The sequence below is a fragment of the Erythrolamprus reginae genome, chromosome 1 (genome assembly GCF_031021105.1).
Source record: "Erythrolamprus reginae isolate rEryReg1 chromosome 1, rEryReg1.hap1, whole genome shotgun sequence".
In the NCBI taxonomy this organism is placed as follows: Eukaryota; Metazoa; Chordata; class Lepidosauria; order Squamata; family Dipsadidae; genus Erythrolamprus; species Erythrolamprus reginae.
The window spans coordinates 194,919,496-194,940,567 of NC_091950.1; the positions used below are offsets into that span (position 1 = coordinate 194,919,496).

Consider the following 21,072-nt stretch of genomic DNA (forward strand, 5'->3'; position numbering starts at 1 on the left):
TTAGAATCCGCCCATCATCCATTCTCACAACATGCCAAGCCAGCAAAGACATCACTGTTTCAATAGTGTATACATGCCAGAAATTCCAGAACATTTCAAGACTGTGTTATTTGGAACTTTGTCATACCAAGTGATGCCAAGGATACTTCAGAGACAGTGCATATGGAAGGTATTCAAATTTATCTCTTACTGTGCATTAAGGGTCCAAGACTCGCTACAATGCAAAAGTGTGCTCAGGACACAGGCTTTATAAACCTGGATCTTTGTATGTTCTGTCAGCTTCTTATTAAGCTATACTCTTTTTCTGAGTCTAGAGAATGTGGTGGTCACTTTACCAATATTCAGCTCAGTATCTAGAGAGAGTGTGCGGCAATGGTTGAGTTAAGATACACAAAGTCATGGACAATCTCCAATTCTTGTGCAAAGATTGTAATATGGGGAGGTGAATCCACATCCTGACCCATGATTTGCATTTTTTTCAGGCTGATTGTTAATCCAAAATCTTGACAGGCCTTGCTAAAACAGTCAATGAGTTGTTGGAGGTCTTCCGCAGAATGAGCAGTAACAGCAGGATCGTCAGCAAAGAGGAAATCCCATAAACATTTCAGTTGGACTTTAGACTTTTCTCTCAATCTAGAGAGGTTAAAGAGTTTTCCATCTGATCTGGTCTGGAGATAGACTCCCTCTGTTACAGTTCCAAAAGCATGCTTCAGCATGACAGCAAAAAAGATCCTGAATAGAGTTGGCGCAAGGATGCAGCCTTGTTTCACTCCATTTTGAATCTCAAAGGAATCTGATGTTAAGCCATCAAAAACTACTGTGCCTTCATTTCCTCATGAAAGGACCTGATGATGTTGAGGAGCTGGGGTGGACAGCCAATCTTGGGGAGGATTTTATAAAGGCCGTCCCTACTAAATAGGTCAAAAGCTTCCGTAAGATCTATAAATGCTTCAAAAAGTGGCTGTCTTTATTCCCTGCATTTCGCCTGCAGCTTTCTAAGAAGAAATACTATATTTGGTACGGTATAGTATTATTGATCATACATGTTGTAATTTCAATACTGTACATGTAGTCATCTTATATTAATGTTTGTAATTATTCATACATATGAAGTCATGGAAAAAGAAGCATAATGAATGTTATGATTGCTTTTCAAAGGGAGCACAGAATTTACTCATAGAAGGATGGTTATTTATTTATTCAATTTCTAAAGCTGCCAGGCTTCGAATACTTCGGGCAGCTTACAAAGAGTGAAGAACAGTAAAAGGAGGCAAAAAACCAAACTTTATAAGAAGATTGTGTGAATCAAATCTCATCAAAACAAAGCACCATTCCTACTGAATAGCATGACCTTACAAATTTTGACTGAAGTTGTGCCCACAAATGTCACTTTATTGTGCTGACCAGGCTACAAGCTACTTCTGAGTTTATTTGTCTAATTAATATTTTAATGTAATTTAATTCATGCACCAAAGCTATCACTTTTATCTGGAATAACATGTTGGGTTTTAGAAAATTAAAAAATGGAAGATATGTACCTTTGGCAGGAGGTGGTTCTGGCATTTCAATCTCAGGAACATAGACTTCCTCTTCAGGGACCACTTCCTTTGGAATCTCAGGAACTTTAAAGATAATAAAGCAATTTAAGGCTTTGAATTTTAAAGATCTGCAGGAGACGTTCAGCATGCAAAACTAAACATAAAAATTAATAGAAATGGACTCATGGGCAGTGTTCCCTCTAACGTGAGTTGTGCGCTATAGCGCAGGAGATTTGAGATGTCTGCCCACGAGTTTCCAATTCCAGCGCGGAGGTCTGACCTCTGCGCTGGAATTGGCAATTAGAATAAGGTGACTAGACCTTGATCATTTGTCCCGACTCCAAAATGCGGCATAAATAAATAATTTATTTATTTATTTTGGACTTCTATGCTGCCCAGTCCCAAAGGGACTACCGCTCAGACACTATACTTTTCCGCCCACACCGAAAAAATTAGAGGGAACACTGCTCATGGGAGATACTCAGGAAAGGAATTGCATAATCATAGAAAGGAAGCTTTCCTCGCCCCTTTTAAAGATCAATGGTACGAAAGAGAAACGATGGTGTCTACTGAATAGGACAGGGGAAAAATGTGACACTGTGCAAATGAACTGGGTTACAGTATGTATCATGTAGCAAATTATGATGTCAAATTAATCATAAAGCAAATTACCCAAATTTCTCTCATTTGCACCATGATGCAATGATACAAAATGATGTATCATGGCTTGTAATGGATTCCTGAAAACATACATAGGAAAAGCACAGGTCTGCCCATTCTCCCTCAAGAAAATTGTGTAAAATATTAATAATTATTAATAATTTATACCTTTGGCAGGTGGTGCTTCTGGTTTCCTAGGCACCTTAGTTGGTACTTTCTTTTCAGGGACAACCTTCTTTGGCACTTCAGGCACTTCAAAATATTAAAATACTTTCAGTCCAAGTACATTGGAAACAACTTGAAGCATACAGTCACAAAAATAACTAAAATAACCGCACCCCCCCATACATTATTCATGTTTCTATTTTAAAAATTTTTCCCATATTTTCTACATGCAATACAATAACCCAAAATGTCTTTCTGTAAATGTGTAGTGTTACTTGTCATCTTAATAATACCACAACCATACCTTTGGCAGGTGGTGCTTCTGGTTCCTTTGGTTCAGCAACTGGGACCTTTTCTTTTGGAACAGGTTTCTTTGGCACCTCGGGCACTTGAAAATATGAGTTGATGTCAATATTATGCATCCTAAACATTTAAAAATGCTACCATATGCTACACCCTGTCACTCAAAATGATCAGTAGTTTCCAACACATCACCAGTCATGCCTCACTTTAATAAAATGAAGTTACAGCATACAAGATACTTATAGTGTAATGAAAAATGCAATAGAAATTAAGGGCATGTACTAAAATGCACTATTAGGTAAAGGGAGATAACAGAATAAGGGCGTTGGAAGGGATCTTGGAGGACTTCTAGCCCAACCCCATGCTGAAGCCATCACTCTACTAAACAAATAATTCCCTCAACACTGTCAAACATTTTACTAAGTCTGCACGTCTATTTCTACTAGTTTTTTTCTCATCATTCCTATCATCCTTTTCCTCTCACTTAGGACTGTATGACTGTAACTTGTTGCTTATAGCCAAAGATTTTTATTAATATTGATTGTTTCTTCATTGCTTATTTGACCCCTGTGACAGTCATTAAGTGTTGTACCACATGATTCTTGATAAATGTATCTTTTTCTTTTACGTACACTGAGATCATATGCACCAAGACAAATTCCTTGTGTGTCCAGTCATACTTGGTCAATAAAGAATTCTATTCTATTCTATTCTGGAAACCCTATACCAGTTCAGACAAATGGTTGTCCAACCTCTTCTTCAAAACCTCTAGTATTGCAGCATCAACAACTTCTGGAGGCAATTCATTGCACTTATTAATTGTTCTGTAAGGAAATTTCTCCTTAGTTCTAGGTTGATTCTCTCCTTGATTGGTTTACATCCATTGCTTCTTGTCCTGCCTTCAGATGCTTTCACAAATAGGTTGACATTCCCACCTTCTTTGTGACAATCTCTTAGATATTGGAACACTGCTATCATGTCACCCCTAATTAAGATCCATATTAAGTGCATTAGCTGAATTTACAAATTGCATGTACCTTTTGCTGGTGGTGCCCCTGGTTTTTTAGGCACGGGTTTTTCTTCTGGAATGGGTTTCTTTGGTACTCCAGGCACTATTAAAGGAAAGATATGAGCTGTTGTTACTCTTTGAGGCATCATATATAATAAAATATGAATGCCAAAACAGACTATCCAACATATACTTTAAATGCTTCCTCCCATTTGTTCATAGTAACTGGGAAGACAAATATCTTAACTGTGATACATCAGTTTGTTTATGTGTTTATTTATGTATTTTCCATGAAACCTCAGCCTCATGGCACTTGCCAAAAATCTCAACAAGGAATCTTTAATTACAATCTATCAGATTCTCCCCGGGGTGAATTAACTGATGTAGAATGTCATCTTATTCCATTGTCGGGTAGTGAATAACATGACATTTCTCCAGGATCTGTACTATTATCTAATGTAATCTTATAAATGCCTATTCAAAAGTAAATTCCATTGACTTAAATGGCACTTAAAATACTAAATATTAATTGCGCTAGTGTCTTTGCTTGTATGCCACATTCAGTCATATATAAATGTAATTTACGTATTGTGCACATCTTTAGAAAATGTATATTCAAACAGTGCTATGAATCTTGAACAAACATACGTCATTAGCTCAAATATCAGAACATTCTGTTTTTATATGCCAGTAACAGGGTTCAGAAACACTCACCTATAAAACATAAAGTAGCAACGCACATTTATAAAACAAATATATACTAGGGTTGTTTTTAATAAGATGTACCTTTGGCTGGAGGTGCTTCTGGAACAGCAGCTGGTACCTTCTCTTCTGGGACTTCTTTCTTGGGCACTTCAGGCACTTTAAAGAAATAGTATTTTTCCCCGTTACGTTTCAGTATTTTAAAACATAAGTGAAAAGGAATTATAAACCTGATTTAGACACTGATCACTCTTAGCATTATTTCAATGCTTACTTCAAGGTTTCAGAATTAAAAAAAAATAAAGTTATAGAAGTATAAAACTATAAAAACTGATTTTTCAAGAGTGAGGGGGGAAAATGACAGAGTTTTTTCAGAAAGACATTAAGCATGAGATGTACCTTTAGCAGGGGATGGTGGCTCTGGTTTTTTAGGCACAGCAACAATTACTTTCTCTTCCAGCACAACTTTCTTTGGCATCTCAGGAACTTTAAAGATATTAGTATGTTTTAGTTTAAAGAATTTCAATAGTTTTCTCACAATATAAAGAAGAAATTTCTTGTTCAAACAGACAAAAAATGACACAAAGACAGAAGGTCAAGAATACTGGTAGTAAAATCACACGAAGAGACATTCAGGATCGTTCCCATTATCATGAACAAGTCATCCTGAAGACATTTTCAAGAGTTATAAAGAAATATTGCATGGCCAGGAGATAAATATGATAAATATTTTGAGTAACTAAAGAATTGAGATATAATTTTTCAGCTGCACTCATTCAACCGTGGGTGATCCATTTACCTAAGCAGATATGCTTTCAGTTGAGACTTTGGATGCTTCTCTATTAGTTGATGGACATGACCAAACTCAACTACTGTAAAAATATAAAAGATTTCAAAATATCTGCAATATCCATGTTATAAAATTATCTCCACTGCTCCTTGGCCCTAAAAATATTTTGTAGTTCTCTTCTATATATCAGATATTTAAAATATATTAGATGGTGTCAATTACATAAATAGAAAAAAGATACACATCAATAATTATCAACAAGACAACAAAAGACAACAAGATTTGACACAAAGTTTGACATGACTTTCACACATTCACAGTTCCAAGTTGTAAGACAAGTAATATGTACAGATACAAAAACATGTTTTCAAAGAGACATTTCTTCCGTACAAAACTAGACAAACACTTATTAAGATATTAGTGTATTTTGCTTTCGAAGATAACATCTACATCTTGAATATATCAGATATTTAAAATATATTAGATAGTGTAAATTACATACAAGGAAAAACATATGACGCCAATAATTTTCAACAAGACAAGAGACAACAAGATTTGACACTGTTTGACATGACTTTTACATATTCACAGTTCCAAGTTATAAGACAAGGAATTTGTACAGATACAAAAACATATTTTTAAGGAGACATACCTTCCATACAAAACTAGACAAACATTTATTAATAAAAGAGTGTTTTTTTTGTTTTTGAAGATAACATCTACCTTTTATTGGTGAAGGTTCTATGGTTTCAGGTTCTCTTTTTTTAGGTTTAGCAACAATGACCTTTTCTTCTAATTTTGGAGGCAATTCTTTTTCTTCTACTCTTTCTTCCTCTTCTTCTAATTGCATTATTTTTGGCACAACCAACACTTCTTGTTTCCTGGGCTGGGAAATAGCAATCTTTTCTTCTTCTACTAACGTTTTAGACACTTTACCGGTTGTCCTAGGTTTAGTTATACTTTTCTTCCCTTCAGGTACCAGAAGTTCTCTTTCAAGCAAGATATACTGTTCAGATTTTGGGGGTTCAGAAATGGCTGCCTCTTCTTCCACCTCAACCGCTAAAGACTCAAAGGGTTTTCTAGGTTTGGCAATAGTTAATTTTATTCCTTCCGTTTTTTGCTCTGGTTCTTTAGTCTCCATAATAGTTTTCTTGGATTCTATGATCTGTTTCTTTTTTTCATGTTTTGGAGGTTCTACTGGTTCAAGGGTCACGTGTTCTAGTTCCTGAGGCTGTGCTGTAGCTATCTTTTCTTCTACTGCTTCAAGCACTATTGCCTCAGTCAGCACAAAGGATTCTACTTTTCTAGGTTTAGTTGCAGTTATCTTTTGTTTTGGCACATGGGGTTCCACTTTTTGGGGGACGATAATAGGCTCAGGTGGCTTAACTTTAGCAACAGCTATCTTCTTTTCTGGCTCTGAGTGATCTTCTGTTTCACATGTAATCATAGGTTCCATTTTGGGGAGTTTAGCATGAGTTCTTTTCTCTTCTTCTCTTTTTCGCTGCTTTACTGGTTCAACTACTGCAATAACTTCAGGTTTGGCAGATACTGGTTTTTTTCCTTCCACTTTTAATGTTTTGGGCATTGTAATTGGTTTTTTAGGTTTAATCATAATTTTCTTTTCAGACACTTGACTTTCAACTTTTTCATGTTTCATCACAGGTTCTGGTTTGTGGAGTTTAGCAGTAGTGACTTCTTCTTCTTCCTCCTCCTCCTCTTCTGTCTTGAACTCTATTGCTTCTGGCACCACTGCAGATTCTGATTTTTTGAGTCTGGCCACAATAATGTTCTGTTTAGATTCCACAGGTTTATCTACTTCAATAGTCTCTGTTTTTTTCAGTTTAGTAATTACTAATGTTTTTTCTGGTATATCTTCTGTGGTTTCAGCTATCACCACATGTTTTGGTTTGGGGGATTTAGCAATAGCAATTTCTTCTTCTTCTTCCTCCTCCTTCTCCTCCTCCTCTTTTTCCTCTTTCTCCTTCTTGAAATCTATTGCTTCAGGTTCTGTTTTTTTTGGTCTGGCAACCACAATTTTCTTTTTAAATTCCACAGTTTTATCTATTGCTATAGTCTCTGATTTTTTAGGTTTAGTGATTGCTAACTTTTTTCTTTGTATGTGTTCAGTAATTTCTGGTTTGGGGGATTTAGCAATAGTAATTCGTTTTTCTTCTCCTTCCTCCTCCTCCTTTTCTTCCTCTTCCTTTTCAAACTCTATTGCTTCTGGCACCACTATGAATTCTGGTTTTCTCAGTTTGGCAATATCAATCTGTTTAGATTGCACAATTTTATCTACTGGAATAGTCTCCGTTTTTTCAGTCTTAGTAATTACTAATGTTTTTTCTGATATGTGTTCTGTGATTTCAGGTATAACCACAGTTTCTGGTTTAGTGGCTTTAGCAGTAGTACTTTCTTTTTCTTCTTCCTCCTCCTCTTCTTCTTTCTGGAAATCTATTTCTTCTGGCACCACTGCAGGTTCTGTTTCTTTTTGTCTGGCAACCACAATTTTCTTTTTAGATTCCATGGTTTTATCTATTGCAATAGTCTCTGGTTTTTTAGGTTTAGTAATGACCACTTCTTTTCCTGGTGTATGTTCTGTGATTTTTGGTTTCTGCATAAGTTCTGGTTTGGGGGGTTTAGTAATAATAATTTGTTTTTCTTCTTCCTCCTCCTCCTCCTCTTCCTTCTTGAACCCTATTGCTTCTGGCACCATTGCAGACTCTAGTTTTCTCGGTTTGGTAATCTTAATCTTCTGTTTAGATTGCACACTTTTATCTACTGGAATAGTCTCCGTTTTTTCAGTCTTAGTAATTACTAATGTTTTTTCTGATATGTGTTCTGTGATTTCAGGTATAACCACAGATTCTGGTTTAGTGGCTTTAGCAATAGTACTTTCTTTTTCTTCTGCCTCCTCCTCCTCTTCTTTCTGGAAATCTATTTCATCTGGCACCACTGCAGGTTCTGTGTCTTTTTGTCTGGCAACCACAATTTTCTTTTTAGATTCCATGGTTTTATCTATTGCGATAGTCTCTGGTTTTTTAGGTTTAGTAATGACCACTTTTTTTCCTGGTGTATGTTCTGTGATTTTTGGTTTCGGCATAAGTTCTGGTTTGGGGGGTTTAGTAATAATAATTTGTTTTTCTTCTTCTTCCTCCTCCTCCTCTTCCTTCTTGAACCCTATTGCTTCTGGCACCATTGCAGACTCTAGTTTTCTCGGTTTGGCAATCTTAATCTTCTGTTTAGATTGCACACTTTTATCTACTGGAATAGTCTCCATTTTTTCAGTTTTAGTAATTACTACCATTTTTCCTGGTATGTGTTCTATCATTTCAGGTATCGCCTCATGTTCTTGTTTGGGGGCTTTAGAAATAGTAATTTCTTTTCCCTTTTCCTCCTCCTCCTCTTCTTCTGTCTTGAACCCTAGTGCTTCTTGCACCACTGCAGGTTCTGCTATTTTTTGTCTGGCAACTACAATCTTCTGTTTAGATTTCACTGTTTTATCTACTGTAATAGTCTCTGGTTTTTTAGGTTTAGTAATGACTATTGTTTTTCCTGGTGCCAGTTCTGTGATTTCAGGTGTCCCCATAGGTTCTGGTTTGGGAGGTTTAGTAATTATTTCCCTCAATTCTTCCTCTTCAGCCTTGAGTATTTCAGGAACCCCAGCATGCTCTTGTTTCCTAGGTTCTGTGGGAGTTATCTTCTGCTGAGGCACCTGACACTCCACCATTTTCTGCTCTATAAGGGACTCAGCTTTTTTAGGTTTAGTAATGGCTATTTTCCTTTGGGACAGCTGAGGTTCAGTTATTTCTTCTTCAAGTTCAACAATTTGGGGTTTCCTAGGCTTAATAATGGCTGCCTTCTTCTCTGGCACTTTCTCTACTCCTTCTAGCAGTTCAGGGAGTTCCTGTTTTCTAGATTTAGAAACAGTTATCTTCTGTTCTGGTACCTGAGGCTCTGCTGGTTTAGGTTTAATGATGGATTTTTGTTTGGGAGTTTTAGCAACAAATTTCTTCTCTTCTGATATTTGAGGTTGTACTGTTTTAATTTCAGCAATGGATTCTCCTTTTTTATAGAGAGAAACGGTCTCTGGTTTTTCAACTTTTGTGACAGGTGTCTTCTCTTCTGCCATCTCTTTTCTGGATACCTTGGACACTTTAAATAAAATTAATTCTTGTAAGAATTTGTGAAACACAAAATGCACATGGCAGTATGAAACTGTACAGATAAAATAATGGAATATTTTGAATAGTTTGGTGATTTTGTTGGTCTATGTACTGTTTGGAGAGATTATGTACCTTTGAAAGATAGAATCTCTTCTTTCCCAGAAATGCTATCTGGAACTCTTTCTTCTTTTTCTTCTAGGAGGATTTCCTCATAGGTTTCTGCCACTTAAAAATATTAGCTTTCTTTAGACATGCAACTCATACTTTGAACATTTTTTGGGGGCGGGGGGGGGAATGACTATGAACAAAAAGAAGATTCAGATTTGTTCATAATTTCTGGAGTAGGTCAGTTGTTATATTAAATAATTTATTTGATTAAATAATTTATTGCCCCACCAAAATACTCAATCACAAGTTAGATGTGTGAAATCTTAGAGTTGTACTGGTCTTTGATTGTAATAAAAATTTCAAAAATCTCTTTCATATCACAATGTTCTTTTAAAGATATTAATTTCTTCAAGAGATTTTTTAATGTAAAAAAAATAAAAATAAAGACCCTGACAATATGGACAATTTATGTCAACCAAACACAAAATTAAGAAATATATGATAATGTACTATGGTGAAAGCTTGATTAAATTGTCTTGAAATTCATTTATTTTATGATTATGTTCATGAAGAGCTGATATACCTTTAGATGCTGGAAGTTCCTGTGATTTAGAAGTCAATGCAATAGAAATTATTTTCTGAGGAATCTTCTTATCTTGAATCTCAGGTGCTTTAAAGATATTAGTATTTTTATTAAATAAGAGGTTAATGTAAATAACAGACAAACATTACAACAACATACATATTTCACTGGTCCTGTATTTTTCCTTATATTGTTTTTTCTATGCAAAAATTAACGATAACATTGTGGTTTTGATTCTAGGTAAGCCAGTTTTTTTCATGTTGATGGGCTGGAATGATAGATAAATATACTATCCTATAAGTATATTGCACCAAGACAAATTCCTTGTGTGTCCCATCACACTTGGCCAATAAGGATTTCTAATTCTAATTCTAATTCTAATTCTAATTCTAATTCTAATTCTAATTCTAATTCTAATTCTAATTCTAATTCTAATTCTAATTCTAATTCTAATTCTAATTCTAATTCTAATTCTAATTCTAATTCTAATTCTAATTCTAATTCTAATTCTAATTCTAATTCTAATTCTAATTCTAATTCTAATTCTAATTCTAATTCTAATTCTAATTCTAACTCTAACTCTAATTCTAATTCCAAATCTAATTCATTCCAATCTAATATTATTATTGACTGCAGAAGGTGCCTCCCAAGACTGAGGAAGCACCAAGTCTAATGGCAATGTTAGATTCTCAGTACTGAATTATATCTCATTTGATTATTCTATAAAATTTCAGACGTTTAAAAATGCTATGAATCCATCCATCTTCCATTAAATTTTTATTCTAAAAGAGATTAATAGAGGAAAATGAAGAGTCATTGACTGTTATTCCATTTGCAGTTTGAAGATGTTACCTTGGATGAATGGTACTTCTTCCTTAGGGACTGGTTTCTTCTTTTCTAGCACATCTTTCTTGGCCACTGAAGACACATGAAAGATATTAGGTTTTTTTTTTAGTATTGAGACAAACTATTAGACAAACAGGGAAGGGGGCAGGCAAGAAAAGACTGAGAAGACACTTTAAGAAGGGTTGATTGCTTGAGAAATTTTTATGGGAACTGATGTACCTTTAGCTGGAGGAGCTTTGTCTTTTGCAGGAATGCCGGCTGGTATCTTTTCTTCTGGAAGAGCTTCCTCTTCCAGTTCATACACTTTAAAGATATTAGTAGAAATTTCAAAATGATGCACACAAACAACTGATTAGAAAGACAGTATTGAAACAACAGATAAGAAGACGCGTAATCCATAATAATTAAAGCTCAAACTTCTTTTTAAAACTCTTTTTTTTAAAAAAATCACAAAATATCAAGATCTGGCCATCAAAACTACATGATTATAGATGAAACATGTAACAGTGATGCCCATTGTCATCAGGGCACTTGGTACCATGTCTAAGAATTTTATAAAATACACCAACAAATTGCAGCTTCCTGTAATAACACCAGCGGAACTACAAAAAACTGTTCTACTTGAAAGATCTTACATCTTAAGAAGGTGCTTGGTTGATACCTAGGAGGCTGGCAGCAACCTTTATCAACCATTCGCACAGTCAATTGTATTTGTGATGCAATTTTGAATGTTCAGTTAACTGAGATTCATATTTAATGAATAAAGTATATAATATATTAAATATATATGCTGGACTACTAGTGTTTTAGGGTGGTTTACAATTGTTTAGATCTTTAAAAACAAAGGACAAAAGGGGGAAAGCATAAAAACAGCATCAAAGAACAATAATAGTAAAATAATAACAATAACAACAACAACAACAAAAGGGAGCAAAAAAGAAGAGCCATGATTGCACTTTCCTTTTCAAAATACAATGTTTAGCAGGCGGAGCAATTAATTTTGTAGCCAAAAATGAATTAGTATATTGCTGATCAAAGAATGGCTGCTGGCACTGCTTTGTTTGGTAACATTGATTTCAATAACAAATCTTTGTCACAATGTGTCAAAACAAGACAAAAACATACAACTGAAACAAACCAAGGATACAATCAGATATCACAAAGGAAGAAGATCAAAAGTGGTGAATTCAGGGAACCCCAAATCCTCCCACCCACAATTCACATTCCACAAAAGGGCCACTAGCCATTCTTACTCAAGGCCTGAGAGAATAATGTCCAGACAGAAACAAAACTAGGGCAATCTCATCAACATCAAACAGATGAAAATAAATATAAGATTTTAATCTTCTTTTTTGTCAATATTCAATGTACCTTTAGGTGGTAAAGGTTCTTTTCTTTTTGGAACAGGCTTAGGCACTTTTTCCTCAGGAACAGCTTTCTTGCGCACTTCAGGCACTTTAAAGATACAGATATCTTTTTTAGTTATTGATTTTTTTATAGAGGTCTTCAAACTTGGCACCTTTAAGATTTGTGGACTTCAACTCCCAAAATTATCCAGTCTTAAAGTTGCCAAGTTTGTGGACCCCTGGTGTTGAATTCTGAGAAGAATGTTACTTTGTAATGAGGAAAGAACAGAACAAAAGATCACACTTAGTGAGCACATAATTTGACATAATCAATACATACAAAGCAAAGAAAGAAGATGTAGAATATCAGCAATTAAGTCAGAATTTATATCATAATGATAACTGAAGAAAAAAGGGTACCTTTAGGTGGAGGTGCCACTTCTTTTTTAGGAACAGCAGCTGGTACCTTTGCTTTTGGGACAGGCTTCTTAACTTCAGGCACTTTAAAAAGATGAATTTCTTTTTAAAATACTTATTCAGCCATTGAATTAGGGAATAGTCAACAACAAAGAAGAACAAATCGAGTCTCTCACATTCAGATTTTAGGGAGAAACAAAAAAGAGACAAATTGACGGTGGGCAATCATTCCAATCACAAAATAAAATTTTCCTAAAACAGTTGAGGATTGGACAGTAAGGGAGGAATGGGATTGCATTTGACAATTGGACAACTCTCTGGCACAACCTCGAGATCTTTAATATGCATGGCATTGAAGGCCACACATTTTAAAGTTGCCCTGCTCTAGCATATGTAGAAATGACTTCTGGTCTTGAGACAAAATTTTAGGGTTCAAATTTATGTTCTGGATTTCCCCCCGCTTTTATGATTTTCCCTTCTTCAGATATTTAGCATGAATTCTCAAAACCCATGAATCTCAAAGCCTATGAATAAATGGTGATAGTGGAAGGAAAACCTAGTTAATTTATACATATATTCCTCAAACTTAATTAAACTAATTGGCCTAGCTTTTATCAAGAATGCTAATAAAAAAAAAAAGAATATGATCCTTTATAAAGAAACATGAGGACTCAGGGTTCCAGAAAAAACTATGATAATATGGTAATTTTTCTACATTTCTTTCCTACATACAATCAGTAAATGGGGGTTGGAATGAAGATATTTAAAGACAATCTAGTCAAGGCACAACAAATAAAAGAATTGATGTACCTATGGCTGGTGGAACCTCATACACTTCTTCATATTCTTCTGTCTCCTTAACTTCTCCTACTTCTTCATAATACTCATATTCCTCTGTTTCCTTATATTGTTCCACTGTTTCCTTATACACTTCAGGTTCAGGTTCTTCTGGAGCTTCCTCATAATACTCAACTTCAGGTTCTTCTGGAGCTTCCTCATAATACTCAACTTCAGGTTCTTCTCGCACTTCTGCATATTCTTCTTCAGCTTCTTCTGCTGGTAAGTATTCCTCAGCCTCCTCGTATGTTTCGTACTTCTCATATTCTTCATAAACATATTCTTCAGCAGTAGGAGCAGGAGCAGTGACCTTTTCCTTATGGACAATCTTCTTTCTTATCACAGGCACTTTAAAGACAATTAACTTGCCATTATCTCAAAGATTGCATAAAAGCCATTCAAAACAAAGTGACACTAAAAGAACACAGATATCAAATAATTATAATACCTTATTCTAAAATAAACGTGTAACCTAACTAGCATATAATATTGTTAATCAGCAGAAATAAACTGGAAGGCATTATGAAAGATGAACTGTTTTGGGTTTTTTTACAAATGTTTGTTAGGAAATGCCTTTTCATGTAGCAGCAAATACATTTTGATATGAATCTCTTTCTCTCTCTTTTTACTATTATTTAATTTTACATTCTACTTTGCTTTGAGAGACCTAGTCTGGTCTCTCATTTTATTCTTACAAGAGCTCTGTGAGATAGTGACAATCTTAAAGTCATTTAGTAAATTTGATAGTTGATTAGAAGATTAAAACTGGCTATATAGTCATTGATTTACAATGAAAGAATAAGAAAGCAACGTGAAACACAACTTGCATTCATGGGGTTTTGTTTGAAAAGTAACAGATAACATCAATAAGAATAAAACAGCATAAGAATATAAGCAGTTCCCTGTGAATAAGACCATTAGCCCATCTAGTCCAGCATGGGTTCTCACATTGGTTACTCAACTGCATAAGGAAGCCCACAGATCTCCTAGCAGATGGCCTTCAGAGGCAGCTGTAGTGCCATTAGAGCTAATAGCCCCTTGATTTCAAAGACTCGATCCAACCCTTATTTAAAGACAGGCAAACTAGTAGCCAGCATTACATTTCATGATTCCAAATTCCGAACTTGAATTATATGTTGTAAAAATATACATTTTCTTTTGTCTATTTGGATTCTACCAGGATTCAATTTCATTGGGTAACTTCCAATTCGTCAATTTTGTGAAGGGAAAAATAGCTTCACATAGTTCAGATTATGCATGCTATTGCCCATCCAATCCTGTCCCCTTGCATTTGCAGTTTCAAAATATTAGATGTACCTTTGGCTGGTGGAGGTGGCACTTTTTTGGGAGCAGGCACTTTCTCTTCTGGAACAGGTTTGGGAACTTTAAGAATTGAAGATATTAAAGATATTGAGCTTAACTTGTCATGGACGAACATATAAGACATCACAAGACCTACTAACATTGGTGTCTAATGCTTTTAAGAATAAAAATTCCAACTATTAACATTAATCTTTTTCATTTCACTATAATAAAAAATTAGATATGCTTTTGGTTGGTGAAGCTGACACCTCTTTCGGAATAGGCACTTTCTCTTCCAGGATAGATTTGGGAACTTCAGGCACTTATAATATAGTAGAAAGGATATTTTTGTATATATTTTAATGTCGTGTCAACATGGACAAACATGTAAGACATCACAACACTTTCAATGACCAATATTGGTGCCTAATGCTTAAGAAGAAGAGAAGTAATGTTTTTATATTACTTTTAAAAATGGTGAATATGCCTTTGACTAATGGAAGTGGCAGTTTTTTGAACTGGCACTACCTCTTCTGTTGACTTGGGGAAGTTTCGGAAATGAAAGATAGATTTCTTTCCCTCTTAAAGATATTGAGCTCAACTCACCATGAACAAACATATAAGTCCAGAAATTGAAAGATACCTTTTTCCTTAGAGATTTTGAGTTCAAATTTCCATGGACAAACATAAAATACCAGAAAACTATTGTAGCAACACTTAACACTTAAGAATATAGATGACAGACAATATCTATCTTGATGTTCTTTCTTTGTTTTATAAATGTTAGACCTACCTTTGGCTGGTGGAGCAGGCACCTTTTTTGGAATGGGAACTTCCTCTTCTGGGACAGGTTTGGGAACTTTAAGAATTGAAAAATAGATATTTTTTTCCTAAAGATTTTGAGCTCAACTCAACGTGGACAAACATATAAGATACCCAAAAACTTTAAACTAGTGTATTGGTGTCTACTTAAGAATACAAAATATTGGTGTCTACCATTTAAGAAGAGGAATGACAAGTAATATTCATGTATTCATGATTTTGGTATTACAATTTTAAATGTTAGATTCTGTATACCTTTGGCTGCTGGCACTTTTTTGGGAATAGGCACTTTCTCTTCTGGGACAGGTTTTGGAACTTCAGGCACTTTAAAGATAGTATAGAAGACTTTTTAAAAAAAGATTTTGGTCTCAAGGCAACATTAACAAACAATAAGACATCACAAGTATTTGACCTACCATTATCGGTGTCTAATACTTAAGAATAGAATTGCAAGTATTGTCAACATCTTTTTTTTCATGCTACTATTACACATATTATATGTACCTTTGGGTGGTGGAGCTGGTACTTTTTTAGGAACTGGCACTTCCTCTTCTGGGACTGGTTTGGGAACTTCAGGGAGTGAAAGACAGATACATTTTCTTTTAAGATGTTGAGCTCATCCCACCATCGATAAACATATAAGACATTGATCAGTTTTGGGCTAAGAATACTGATGCTTAATGCTAAACAATATGGATGACAAGAAATTTTAATCTTAACGTTTTCCTCTTACTGTTATAAATGATAGATGTACCTTTGGCTGGTGGAGGTGGCACCTTTTTGGGAACTGGCACTTTCTCTTCTGGGACAGCTTTGGGAACTTCAGGCACTTTAAAAAGAGATGGTTTTCTTATTTCAAGGTTTTGTTCTTAGTTCACCATGGACAAATATAGAAAATAATGCAAAACTCTGAACCTTCTGCTCTTTGCATTTATGATTATGATTATGATTATTATTTAGATTTGTATGCCGCCCCTCTCCAAAGACTCGGGGCAGCACACAAATCCTACAATCCATACAATTTAATCCTTAACTGAAGAATATAAATGATATACATTGTCAATTCTTTTTTCACAGGGTTACAAATTTCATCTGTACCTTTGGCTGGTGGAGGTGGCACCTTTTTGGGAACCGGCACTTTCTCTTCTGGGACAGGTTTTGGAACTTCAGGGACTTTGGGAAAAAAGATTTAACGATTTTTAATAAAGATTTTGTTCTCAAGTCACCAAAGTGAAACATACAGAAGAAGACATTACAAAACACTGAAGAACTTTCGAGTCCAATATTGCATCGCATGATCAAGGAAGCAAGAAGCACATAGACATTCTGGAGGCTTTTAATGCAAGAATGAAAGAATCCTGGAAAAGGCAACAGTAACCACAAATCCTCTTTTATTAATGGGTTTATTGAAGTGGAGTCTGACTCTTCTTTTTAGACTTTTCACAACTCAAACTGAGTTATGGTTGAACCTCTCCATTATTTGTGGATGGCTTCTGTCTAAATTCTGCCTGTTTCTGTTCTAGTCTCCCAAAATTCTCTCACAATTATTGATGTTGTTGTGCTCTTAGCTGGAAAATAACAGTGACTGGTAAAGTCATCCCCCTCCCTATATTGTTTCAGAAATCAGTGGGAACAAACTTTAGCTGGTGGAGCTGGTGAACTTTTGGCCCTTCTTCTGGAGCAAGATTGAAAATTTCAAGGGCTTGAAAGATAGGTATTTTTTTTCTTTAAGATATAGAATTCAACTTAGACAAACAAGATAGAACAAAACTTTAAACTAGCAATATTTTTGTCCAATGTTTAAGGATATGGATGACAAAGAATTCATTTTTTTTCACACTATCATATATATTTGAAGTGTAGTATGGATATTTCTTTGAGAATAGGTCCTTTATCTTCCTGGACATATCTTGAAACCTTGTTCACTTTTAAGATAGGAAGATTTACAAAAAAGATGTAGGTCTCAAGTCCACATGGATAGACAATACAAGACACAGTAAAGCTAAGTTATTAATTTTGTTGTTTAACACTCAACTGAAGAAGATACATGAAGATAGCAACACCAACATAGTATTTTCTTTCATATTGTTTCAAGTTTCACATGTACCTTTGGCTGGTGGAGGTGGCACCTTTTTGGGAACGGGAACCTCCTTTTCTGGGACAGGTTTGGGAACTTTAAGGATTGAAAGACAGATTTTTTTTCTTAAAGATTTTGAGTTTGACTCAACTCAACATGGACAAACATATAAGATACCCAAAACCCTTGAACTAGTATATTGGTATGTACTTAAGAATAGACAATGTTGGTGTCTACAACTTAAGAATAAGGCTGACAAGTAATATCAGCATTCATGATTTTGGTGTTAGTATTTTAAATGCTAGATATACCTTTGGCTGCTGGAGGTCGCACTTTTTTGGGAACAGATACTTTTTCTTCTGGGACAGGCTTGGGAACTTCAGGCACTTTAAAAAGAGATGGTTCCTTTTTTAAAGGTTTGATCTCAAATCAGCATAGACTAGCAAACAAGCTGCTAGATATTTTTTCAACAGAAATTGGTATTCAATATTTAAGAAACATAGATGTATGACAGCTAAGATGTATGACAGCTAACATCAACATTTCCTCCCAACTGCTATAAATATTCTATGCAAATTTCAACATATAAGAGCTGGCAGTTTTTAAGGAACAGATTTGGAAACTGAAGGGTTTTGAAAGATACAGTAGATATATTTTCTGGAAGATTTTTAGTTCAGTTCACTAGGGACAATAAACACGTAAGACTTCACAAACTTTGGACTACTGATACTTGTGACTCTTTTTTAGACATTTGAAGGATAAAGAATGCCAAAATAAGTTTTTTTATATAAACATTAAATGTACCTTTGGCTGGTGGAGCCGGCACTTTTTGGGGAACTTCAAATATTTCCTCTTCTTCCACTACTTTGGGAACTTCAGAGACTTAAAAGATAGTATGATTTTTTTTTTAGAATGAATATTTCTTATTTATTTCAGATCAACACAAACAAATACGGAAGTCCTAAAAGCTTGCAGCACTGGTGTAGATGTTTGAAATTTAAAATATTAATGATACATACTCCGCACATTCATTTGTTTTCAACATATTTCAAGTATTAAATGAATATTTGGCAAGAGCACCTAAGAGGAAAGAAACATTCTCACACAGATCATGACGGCAATTGCAGAGAATTTAAAATGAAGCATTTTAAATAAAGAGATGTTCATCAGAACTTGGATAACATACAAAACGTCACAAAACACCACATCCTGATATTAGTGCTCAAAATTTAAGAATGCGACAGATACTGTTAACATTTATATTTTTCATAGACTTGAACATTTCACATGTACCTTTAGCGGGAGGAGCTGGCACCTTTTTGGGAACGGGAACTTTTTCTTCTGGAACAGGTTTGGGAACTTCAGGGATTGAAAGACAGATTTTTGTCTGTAAGATTTTGAGCTCAACTCCCCATGGACAAACATGTAAGATATCACAAAACTTTTAACTACCAGTATTTATTTCTCATGTTCAATAATAAAGATGACAAGTCATGTCAATATTAAAATTATTTCCATATTATTTTTTTTCCAAAAGTTAGATGTACCTTTGGCTGGTGGAGCTGGTACTTTTTTAGGAATGGGCACTTCTTCTTCTACAACTGGTATGGGAACTTCAGGCACTTTAAAAAATATAGGATTTTCTTATTTTAAGGTTTTGTTATCAATTCACGAATATGAAGCATTAATTATGGTATTTAACCCATAACAGAAGAATTATTGTGAAATGTATTGGGAATTTTGTTTTCATAGTGTTACAAATTTCACCTGTACCTTTAGCGGAAGGAGCTGGAACCTTTTTGGGGACAGGCACTTTCTCTTCTGGGACATGTTTGGGCACTTCAGGCACTTTAAAAAAAGAGTTTTTAATTTTTAAAAATGATTTTGGTCTCAAGTCACCAGAAGATACTATGAAACATTGAACTATTAATTTTTGTTGCCTAATTGTTAGAAATTCTGTTCATATATAGCACACAGATCAAACAGTGTACAGTCAACATGTGCTTTACTGCTTAACTATAACAGGAAACAGGAAAGTTTTCTTAGAACAAAAGGGCATAAAGTTTTTATTATACAGATCCAAACTTGTAAATACTGCCATCTACTAGCTGAACACTACTGCAGTTGTTGTATAAAATGTATACTGCAAAAAATATATTCCAACATTAATATTTAAGAATATGATTGCCCATTAGTGTTTTTCAGGCTGTTATAAATATTAGATATACCTTTGGCTGGTGGAGGTGGCACCTTTTTGGGAACCGGGACTTCCTCTTCTGGGACAGGTTTGGGAACTTTAGGCACTTTGAAAACAGTATGGTTCTTTTTAAGTATTATGTACTCAAGTCAATATGAACACACTTAAGAGACATTTAAACTACTAATATGGATATTATGTACTTGACTGACAAAAGATGAATGACAAATACAGCCAACATTTATTTGTTTTAAGAGGTTTTAAAGACAAGATGTACACTTGACATGGCAAGTTGTTGCCTTTACAAGAGGAATCAGGTTGGTTTCTGGAATTCATTTGCGATCTTATATATTTTAAAGATTACAAGAACAAGATTTTAGCCTGAATGTGGACAACAAAGAAGACATGACAAAATTTAAATACTGACACTAGTCTATATCTGTGACAAGCAAGGACAACATTTATAACTTTTTAGTACTGTTACAAGTACCTTTGGCTGGTGGTGGTGCTGGAACCTTTTTGGGAATATGCACTTCCTCTTCTGGGACAGGTGTGGGAACTTCAGGCACTTTTAAAGATAGTATGGAGGATATTTTTTAAAAAGATGTTCATCTCAACGTGGACAAACACATAAGACATCACAAAACTTGGAACTACCCAAATTCACGTCTAATAATGTGGGTGATAAGTCATATTAATGCTAATGTTTCTTCATATTACTCTTTAGATAAGACATACCTTTAGCTTTTGGAGGTGGTACTTTTTTGGGAACAGGCACTTTTTCTTCTGGGACTGGTTTGGGAACTTCAGGTACTTTGAAAAGAGATGGTGTTTTTTTAAAAAAAAAACATGGAAAGATAGATGTTTTTTCTTTAAGTTATTTGGCTCAATCCAAAAAGATATAAAATATCAGAAAACTTCAAAGGACTTTAGCAATATTGGTGACTAACATTTAAGAATAAATATGACAAGTAATAGCAATGTAAATATTTTTGTATTGCTATTTTAAATATAATATATACCTTTGGCTGGTGGAGATGGCACCTTTTTGGGAACAGGTACTTCCTCTTCCAGGACAGGTTCAGGCACTTTTAAGATAATATGGAGGATTTTTATAAAGATGTTAGTCTCAACAGGTACAAACATATAAGAAATCACAGACTTTGTACCAAAGTTCATGTCTAATAACACAGATGACAAGTAACAT

General features: G+C 34.7%; 2 protein-coding genes across 2 annotated transcripts in view; both read right to left on the minus strand.

The window, feature by feature from the left end:
• Positions 1 to 21,072, minus strand: part of LOC139169288 (titin-like) — a 329,115-nt gene that overhangs the window by 146,873 nt on the left and 161,170 nt on the right. Inside the window, exon 49 of the mRNA XM_070755280.1 lies at positions 10,874 to 10,910. Within this exon, the coding sequence (XP_070611381.1) occupies positions 10,874 to 10,910 (37 nt within the window). The remainder of the gene's footprint in view (positions 1 to 10,873; positions 10,911 to 21,072) is intronic.
• LOC139157317 (uncharacterized) lies at positions 11,040 to 21,044 on the minus strand. Its single transcript, XM_070733966.1, has 17 exons — positions 20,888 to 21,044; positions 20,604 to 20,678; positions 19,897 to 19,971; positions 19,442 to 19,516; positions 18,962 to 19,036; positions 17,980 to 18,054; positions 17,699 to 17,764; positions 16,690 to 16,764; positions 16,346 to 16,420; positions 16,096 to 16,161; positions 15,847 to 15,915; positions 15,563 to 15,628; positions 14,785 to 14,850; positions 13,441 to 13,815; positions 12,634 to 12,714; positions 12,239 to 12,322; positions 11,040 to 11,170 (listed from the first exon to the last, which is right to left on the minus strand). The coding sequence occupies exons 1-17, from the start codon at positions 21,042 to 21,044 to the stop codon at positions 11,040 to 11,042; spliced, it is 1,686 nt and encodes a 561-aa protein (XP_070590067.1).